At 42.1% G+C, this 10,000-nt stretch overlaps 1 protein-coding gene across 1 annotated transcript in view; it reads left to right on the forward strand.

The window, feature by feature from the left end:
• LOC137970373 (uncharacterized) overlaps nucleotides 1–10,000 on the forward strand; it is a 79,915-nt gene that overhangs the window by 26,111 nt on the left and 43,804 nt on the right. Inside the window, exon 3 of the mRNA XM_068816895.1 lies at nucleotides 5,159–5,253. Coding sequence (XP_068672996.1) covers nucleotides 5,159–5,253 — 95 coding nt within the window. The remainder of the gene's footprint in view (nucleotides 1–5,158; nucleotides 5,254–10,000) is intronic.

Genomic DNA, 10,000 nt, shown 5'->3' on the forward strand with positions numbered 1-10,000 from the left:
TTTTTATATCAATTGAAAGCTTATCACTTAAAGAGTTAACGGTGCAAATATTGTTAGATTTAGAGCTTTATCGCATGTTGAAAAACGATGCGGTTTCAGGGGTACCTTCAGTCAAGTAAAACCAGGCGTCTTAAAGTTGAAATTATTTCGGATGCAAGCGGTGATTCAAATTTCGAAAAAATCACGTAAACCTCATGTAGAGATATCACAGAAGAGCTTTTAGGAGGGTTTGAGCGGATACGAATTGGTTTTTGTAGCGAAATTTGACGGCAAAGGAAGCGACACGAACTCTTAAATTTGCATTTTCTCCAAAATAAAAATACAAATGATTTAAAAAACTATACAGTGCATTTAGAGACATAATAGGCTACATCTGGACAAAATTTGAGCAAAATCCATTTTGGCCACCTTTTGTTCGATTTTTGTGGACATGCCCTCTTAAGTTGCGCCGAGGAACGTACCACGTAACGAGATTTGACAAATATGAAGGGGCTAGGCCATTTAGACATTTAAAGGTCAGTAAAAGAATCTTAAAAACTATGCGCTGTTCAATCGGAAGCCAATGCAGGTCATACAATATGGATGATACATGTTCATGTTTAGTTGTAAGCGTAACGATTCTGGCCGCTACCTTTTTGAACATGCTTAAGTCTCTTCAAGGTTTGTGTAGGCAGTCCATACAGTAATGAGTTCCAAACGTCTAGTCTGGATATAACGAAAGCATGCATGAGTATTTCAGCGGTGCGGCGACTGATGAATTTACTTATGCGGCTAATATTTCGAAGGTGATAAAAACCTGCCTTACACATGGCTGTGGCATGATGTTCCATAGACATAGATGTATCATAAAGAACTCCGATATTTCTAACTGGTGATGACTTGCAAATCACCTCATCACAGACTGAAATTGAGGTCAGGGGCGGAAGTAGGCGATGACGGCCAATTAGGACAATTAGCTCTGTCTTGTCCGTATTCACTTTGAGCATGTTGACTATCATCCAAGCATCAATATCTCGTACACGGTCTTCTATCACTGACTTTGCTAGGTCAACAAACTAGAAAGGACAATTCAAAGATGAGGTATAATTGCGTATCAACTGCGTACAGATGGAAATTGACTTTATAATATCTCATATTATAATGCATCAAATATTTTCGCTCGCGCGCGATTGGTCTAAACGCGTCACGTGGACGAATATTCCCCACCTAAAACTGGGGATATTCCCCAATGATATTCCCCAATTTTTAAAACCGACTTCAAGGATTCAAGTCTCACATTAAAATTAATGTTAGGATGGCAGAACGGTTTGCTTTCGTAACAGAAGAAGAGATAAACCTGCTGGTCGATAGAGCGGTACCAGAAAACACCAAAAAATCCACTTCGTACGCTAATTTTGACAGTAAGCTGTTTGTAAATCGTATCCGCCACTTGTATCCACACAATTAAACAAGGATGTTTTCTTTCACTGAAATGTTGTACTTTTTCCCCAAGCATATTCAGGCTTTTAACTGAAGCGAAGTCTGTTCGAAATTCTGGAAATGAATATTGAATGACGCGGTTTTGGAAGCCAATTGACAAACTTTGACGTGTTGACATATGACGGACTGGCTGATCCCGCTTGTTGCGATAATAAACACAATAGCCTCAATTTGGGTTTAAAAATATGCTCGGATAATTGTCCTTGGACATTATCAGTTCCTCGAAGCTCACAGTTTTCCTTGAGCTTTGCCCTCGGAAAGCCGGCTGTTTGCTTCTCGGAACAGATAATGTCCGCGGACAAATATCCGAGCATATTTTCGGGCCAAATGAAGGCTATTGTTTATATATCGACCAAGGGTGAGGTGTAAAGCAGGAATAAAATAGGTCCAAGGACACTACCTAGACTTTCGAAAAGTCCTTCGTCTAGATACGCGCGGAACGAAGGACTTTTCATACTTGATTGGCGCCAATTTAGCGACCCCAAAACGGGTCGCTGAGCTAGGCCAATCAGAGTAGTCCTCGTGGACCCCAGGGGATAGAGTTGTCAATCAAAATTTGCCACACGCAGTGAAGCGTGATTTTCAAACATGCTACTAAGGCTACCGGATATTCCAAATTACGCGACCATCAGAGGAAAATAATTGAAGAATATCTGTCTTGCATAGATCTGTTTGTGTCTTCTCCAACCGGAGCTGGGAAAAGTCTGACCTTTGAACTGGTCCCGTACGCTTTTGGTCGTTCACGTGGAGCGGCTGGCAATGCTATCGTCTTCGTAATTCTTCCACTGATTTCACTCACGAAAGATTTGGTCTCTAGCCGGTCGCTATTTAGGAGACAACACATTTACACATGTAAAATCTTAAGTATAAACGAGTGTCTGGAAGTCCCGAGGCGATTCTCAACGACTATCAACACATTTCTCGTCGAATGGAACAAAAAATTTTAAGATGTGTATTCATCGACGAGAGTCATTGCATCGCTAAATGGTAAGGTTAGGTTTCACTAAGATGTATCTTTTAATCCCGGTCTAGTACGTCTCCTACACCTGAAGCGTACCTGATCTTTCATGAGTGAAATCAATTGACTTTCTTGACGTTTCGAAGCTTTCCCTTACTTGCTAATCTGTCGAATATATTAGTCTTTCGTTTCTATCAGCACAAATCACGGAACAAGTGTTGGTCCAGAAAATACCACTGGAGATCTCCTTTCCAAGCGGCGACTCGAGATTAAAAAAAAGCTTTCGTTTTATTTCATCTTTGTTTCTGATACCTTTAGCACAAAGTTAACAAATTTCCTCTTTCGATTTCGTAGAAACAAACATGTTCGACTGTTTCCGTCGGATTGCGCTATCAAGTTCAGGGCTTGCGAATGACGTCATCCCCTTTTTGGCGCGAGACGCAAATGAAAACTTTGCAAGCGAGACAAGTCGACCTCTCGCGACTTCGTCGCTCGCTCATTCACTTCGCGTACGAAAAATCACTTCTGGGGTTATCGTGAGGTCGACTTGTGGCAAGTCTAGACACTACCCTGTGGAACACCGTAATGTAGCTTGCGACTAGATAACGTGCCATCGTTTACTTTTACGGTCTGGTGACGATCAGACAGGTATGATTTGAGCACTCGAACACATTGTCCACAATGCCAAAACAATGTGAAAGACGATACAAAAGAATCTGGTGATCCACTGTATCAAATGCTGCTGAAAGATCTAATAGCAGCAATATCACACAAGAGTTATTATCATTAGCTCGCAGTATATCATCCTGGACTTTAATCAGTGCCGTTTCCGTGCTATGATGCTGTTTATAGGCAGACTGATAAATTTCATGTAAGTTGTTATCATCGATATGATGTCATATCTGGGTTGCTAGAAGCTTTTCAATGCGTTTGGAAATTTAGGTTTGAGATTGGACGAAAGCTGCTGAATTCTTCGGGATTCAGATTTGCCTTCTTAAGACGAGGAGACAAAGACACATTTTTCAGACTGGATGGAACTACGGTATCGGTAATAGACATGTTAACTATCTTAGTCAGCACTGGTATTAAATCGAAGAGACACTCCTTTAGAACTGTTGCAGGGATAGGATCAAGATCACATGACCTACACGCAAACTTGGAAATTAACTTCTCCAACTGCGTCTCAGTGACAAGTGTGACCTGGCGGAATAAAATCTTACTGTGCCCCTCGAAAGTCTCAGGTTAAATCTTCCTGCCCTGCGGCCTCGACCAGACATCTCCAAACACTCGCTGACAAAGGCTTCGGTTTGGAAGATATTATAGAAAAAATCGCCTTCAAAAAAGAACGAGTGTACATTCGCTCCATCTCCAATGATAGTAGAGTCCAATGATGGAAGAATAAGATAACAAATCAATATATAAAAGATTCAAAAAGCGATAAAAACTGATAAAACTGGGGAGCAGGATTCGGACGTGTACTGCCATGGTAGGCGCTCACGCAATGCAATGCATTTGTTTTCTTTTGTTCTGGCTTCAAAACGACACTCTTGTTTCTAGGTTCTAAGTAATTCAACGCAAGCAGAATCGCCCCTTTAACATCACATTCATACACGTTCGCCATTTAAGCATCGTGACAAAGAGTGTCCTTTGTTGTGTTAAGCTCGCCTTGCGTTGATTGACTCGCTTCAAGCTTTATGAGTCTTTATGAGTGAGGCTCCAGCACTTGGCTAAGTAGCCTGACTTCTGGCTGTTATACACACTTGCAGTCTAATTCAAACAGAAGCCTTCAAGCTAATCCTGCCAAGCCGACCACATGCTGGAAAGGTCAGACCACAACACCGGGAACACTGTCCCCTACTCTTTTCGAATAGTTGGTGGGATCTTTAACGTCCCACAGAGTTAATGAACAAGGTCTGTGAGACGGGACCTCCGGCTTATCGTCCTTATCCGAGAAGACTTGAAAGTCTAACCATTTGTAGATGTATTTACAAAGGCAGCACTTTCTCCTCAGTTACTTAAAGACCCTGAGTGTTGGTCCGGCCGGAGATTAACTTACGACCTCCCGCGTGACACCCCGGTGTTCAACCAACTGAGCCACCGGTGCGCGGCTAACCAATTAGAAAGCCGCGTCCGCTGGTGGACGCGGCTACGGAGAAAAGGCTGGGTTTCTGGAAGGCGGTTTGAGTTCTCTCCCGCTCTCCCCTCTTCCTCTCCCTGTCGTTTTATCACTCAGCCCAGACCTATCTCACGCTCTTTCAAAATGGCGTCTAATACGTGTTTCGTGGCGACATAACATCGTGATTCGTCATGTAAAATCAACCCATGACTCGAGATCCGGACCCCCTTCCAGACCCTGTAATATTTTGTCGTTCATTCTCATTTTACATCACCTCAAATGTTTCTTGTCATACAAAGTGTAAAAATAATCCACAATAAAAATTAATTATAAAATACCATATAAAAACAGGTTTGCTTACAGGTATTCAACAAATCATTTCTAATCTTGAATAGCTCGTTATTTTGTTGAGCGTATTTAATTGCATCTCAAAAGGCAATGTTAAAACAGTAATAAAAAGGGTGGCACTTTGTAATCGGAGCTTGCTCTGTTGTGTAACTCACCCCTTGGGGTGAAACTAGAAAATCAAACTAACAACTCGCGCTTTTGGACCGTCTGTCATTTGTTACTAAAAAGAGGAAAATAATTGTTTTTGTAACCCACAGGAACGAAAAGACAACGATGATCAGTTTCCTGTCACGTTTTTACGTGGTACATTTGAGGGATTCTGGTGGGCTTTCATCACTATGACAACGGTCGGGTAAGAGCAGTCTCCCATAATAATTCTTGATGTTCAAGAGTAACCGAGTTGCCTCACCAATTGATCAGTGTACATATATTACAAAGGTGTCTTTGAATGGGCTCTCACACCATTGAGGCTACTTAAACTGCAGAGTGCAAGGAGTTTAACATGGCGCCTGTAAATTTTGAATTTAAACTTATGTCAAATTATATCTCCCTTTTCGACAGTTTCAGTATAACTACCTACTTTAAATAAATTTAATTTATTTAAAGCAGGTACCTATAGTCAAGTGTGTTGTCGGTCAAATCAGGTCTCAGGTTGAATCCGTTTTTGCGTAGGTTAAACTCGTGATCCTCATTTCACCACCTAGGTTGAACTTTCACTCTGGCTAGTTTAAAAAAGCTATCAACTTCCCCCCTCCCCAAAGAATTGAAAACACCTATACCTTAAGCTTCCCTCAAGTTCTGTGTTACGCAACTCAGCAGATCTTCTTAAATCTTGTCGATCTCAGTATTTGCGTTCGACGAAGGAGAACGCTTCCTAAAGTCAATTGATGCCTTGTATAAAAACCAAAACTAATTCTAACCTGACCGTAACTTTTCTCTAGGCTTAATTTAGACTCCCAAAAAGTTTCTACAATTAATCTGTGAGCGTTCAAAATATAGGCTACACAGAAATGTACAAGGAGCTCGAGGGGTTACGTTTGTACATACGTTTATTTCAACGTTAAAAGAATTAACTATTGGAGGGTAATGTGAAGTGCTAGTTTTCTACTCATGTAATCCATGTGAGCGTTAGCCCTACTAATGGAATTGGAACATAAAGGATCGGTAATAGACCTAATCGGCTAACTCAATGTTGTACCCAATTCAAATCTCCCGGGACTAAGATTCTTTGTGTATTGTATTTCCATGATAATGTAGCATTCATATTCAAATGATATGGAAATACCTGGAACAAAACGTTTTATTCCCAAAGGGTTTGAATTGGGTACAACATTGAGTTAGCCGATTAGGTCTATCGGCAACCATGTGAGAGAACAACATGGAAACGAGCCATGTGAAATAGCATAGTGTAATATTTCTCCCCAGGTATTGTTATACATGAGATGTAAATAAGGTGTGGGGAAAGACTCTCTGGCCTTCCCCTAGCCAATAACCAATCTCAAAATGGTATTGACCAAGCCAATCACCAAAAAACACCGTTGATTAATCTAGCACCAAAAGACACAACGAGACACCCTTTTCCCAATCCTTACGTAATTTAAATTACACTCTAACGATAATATTTGAAATAACACAATAAACGTGACCATAACCAATTATGTAATAACACACAAAAATTTTTTAAATTCCAGAGAACATTACTCGACTCACTGAAAAGCCCGACGAAAACCCCTCAGATTATTAAGGTGTTTATATACCCCTCCCGTTTCCAAAGGAAGATCGGCTAGTTTAGCTGCAGCGCCTGTCGGATTCACTACTCGTTTCAAATTAAATATAATGCAAGGCCGTTTTACTACTCCTCCAACCAACACAATCCATAATTTCATGGAGGCTGACACCCTCCAGCGCTAAAGACACCGCGGCACCACTACGGAATCCATGAAGAGTAAAATGGCCGCTAGTAAGCCGTTGCGCTAACAAGGAAACATAGAAATTCAACCTACAATTGTAGCTTGAACCGCCGGAGGTTCCAAACAAGCAGATCCAACCCCATTAGATTTGGTGACAGGACGAAAGAGGAAACCTGGGGCGAAACGAATCCCCAGCAGGTTGCAAACATTGACATATAATTCTTAACCCCTAACAGGGCAAACATTTGCATCCCCCGACCTGAGTGATTTTGTCCAGACCTGATTGAAGAGAAACCCAGAATTATCAGGAAAACGTAAGATTGCGAACGTTTTAATTTCTAGCAAATCGGCAGCTCGATCACCCGCAAAAAACATCACTTTAAAGAGCGCCTGATCTCTGGCAAGGACAAAAATTTGGATTGCGCGTAACCCCCGCAAACCTTAAGCTGATTCTGAATATACTCTAAAATTACTGCTAAATCACTCACAAGGATAGGTTCACCTTGCTTAGGGGTAACCCTAGCGCGAAGCTGTTCTTCCCTAACATCTGCTAGGTATCGTTTAACTGACCTGCAGGACACAGGATTACGTACACCTAGAAGATAGTGCCATTCCACACCTCTACCGTTGTCACCAAATATCGACCTAAGCTTCCCAATCAGGGAGTCAACGGTACCAAACGCTGGCCTCTTAGGACAATCACAGGGAAGACCATCGTGATTCGTACTTAGGCACATTTGATTGTGGACCTTATCTTTCCAAACAAGAAAGGTGATAACGTCAAAAGGAAGAGCAGTGGCTAACGATTTGGGAATGGATAGGTTCTCTAGAAATTGAATAAGTTCCCGTTCCAAAGCACGTTTCTGTCGAGCATAACGTGAAGAAGACCGCTGAACCGAAGAACCTGCAGGCGCTGTGAAATTCTTCCTCGTCAACCTTGAGTGTTGGACCCTCGCTGGACTGCCCTCCAGAGCACCTTGCATAGCCACATTGTTGACAAAATTTAAAATGCTCATCGTTAGGACGAGAACAAGACGGACAAGATACTGACGGCGAGTACAATCTGAGAACTCTGGGGAGCGTCTGGAAAAAGAAAAACACCCTAAACTTCAGACTCAAAACGTCCGATAGCGTACTACATATTAAAATCGTGCAACACGCACAGCCCACAAATCCAGAGGGAATTTTGAGGGAGACAAAAGAACGTTCATGTCCCCTCTCTTTCCAAGGCACAGATCATTAGACGCACGGGCCATCAATTCAGCCCACCAATACATCCGGGGAGAGTACAAAGGAAGTACAATTGTAAATGGAATACCAAAGCTATAAAGGAATTTCAAAACCGCACCAATAAGCGAAAGAGGAGGAAAAACATAAAGGTTAGACATACAGTCCATTGCGCGCAAGTCCTGACAAAAAATATTCACACCCCTTGACTGAGGGCTGAGAAACGGAGAAAAGTGGGGTAAGGGATAAACATCTCTACCCCTGACAGCATTGAATTCTAAGGCCATAAGATCAAATGAATGACCATGAGCACCACCGAAGGCTCTATCAGTAGCCTCAAATGCAGTCAAAGAAAGCGCCGAATCACAACGAGAAAGACGTCTATAAGGATCATCCGCCAGATTCTCTCCGGAAGTAACGTATAGCAAGTTTAGTTGGATATTACGGGACACCCATTCAAAAGACAATTGCTTCGTCACCGACGTCAACTGGGAGGAAGACTTACTACCCTGTCCTCCCAAGACGTCAGTGACCACCTTGCTGTCTACGCGGACGTCAATCCGACAGTTATGAATCGAATCCGGTAAAGCTTTGATCGCATACACCAAAGCAAGCATCTCTTTAGACGAAATAAAGAGACTGAGTTGATCGCTAGACCAATAATCGCCAAGGGCCTGGTCACCAGACGGAGAGTGAATGACACACCCCCAACCATGCCCTACCTGATGCATCCGTGGAGAGAGTTGAACTGTGATGTTTCTCATCCCTCCATGGGAGACATTGCTCCCAATTATCGTTGAAACGCCAATGCGCTATTTTCTCCAACACAGGTTTCGACAAAGAAACCATGCCATCGGAGTTTACCAATGAAATAGCTCTACTTACTTCTGTGATAAAAGGTTTCGCGGCCGGAACTGCCAACGAAAAAGAAATACATTTCCCTTGAAACCTCTGCAAAGTTTTTAGAGGAGCAGTAGAAGACTTCCCACCAAGGATACTCTCTCTAAGTCAGGCAAACGACTCAATCTTACGCTCGGAAATTAAGAACGATTGCTTTGTAGAATCTACAATAAAAACCCAAATATTCTAAAGACGTAGTAGGGGACAAGACGTATTTTTTAATGCCACTAGTGCAACCAAGTTCCATTAGAACAGACAAGACTACAAACAAAGCACCTCTAGCCGCGCTCAATCGAAAGTTGGGGGACCTCTTCTCCGGAAGAACCGACCACGGGCCACAGGATGTTAAGAGTTCGTCATTTAACCGATCATCGATATACAACGAGTAACGGATACCCTTAGACCTCAAGAATCCTGACACCGAAAGCCGTATTGTATGGTAAACGTAAGGTGCTATCTTCCAATCAAACGGTAAAGTAGTACAAACAAACCACAGACCACCAAAGCTGAAACCAAAATATGATTGCGAAGCTTCTGACAAGAGGACGAGGTCATAGCCTGACTTATCGTCGCACTTCGTCATAAACGAGTTTGGGTACACAAAGCGAGTCACATCAGACAATATGTCAAGAGAAAAAGGAGCATCTGTCATCCACAAATTTAAGAATCGCGCGTCTAAACAGAGCCTAGGCTCGGAGGGTTCTACAGAAGACGGAACGGAAGAACAAGGTGGGGAGGGTCATCAACATCTACCTCGCCCCAAACCCTAAACGCACCCGTTCTAACGCGATTAATAAACCTCATTACTAATGAATTCATTGAAATTTTTACAAGAGACATGATTACAAAATTGCTTCTGAGGAGGCAAAATTGAAGAATACCGAACTTAGGCGCATTTGATCACATTCACATGTTAATTTGCGCCTAAAAAATATTAAATATTAATTAATTATTAACTTTCTTATATACACCGGCGAAAGGCTGTGAAAATGTAAAAATATCTACTTTATTCTTTATCCAATCAGAGCTAGAGTCCCTTAGGGGGTTTTCTTGGAGGACTAG

Source organism: Montipora foliosa, chromosome 9 (assembly GCF_036669935.1).
Source record: "Montipora foliosa isolate CH-2021 chromosome 9, ASM3666993v2, whole genome shotgun sequence".
Lineage (NCBI taxonomy): Eukaryota > Metazoa > Cnidaria > Anthozoa > Scleractinia > Acroporidae > Montipora > Montipora foliosa.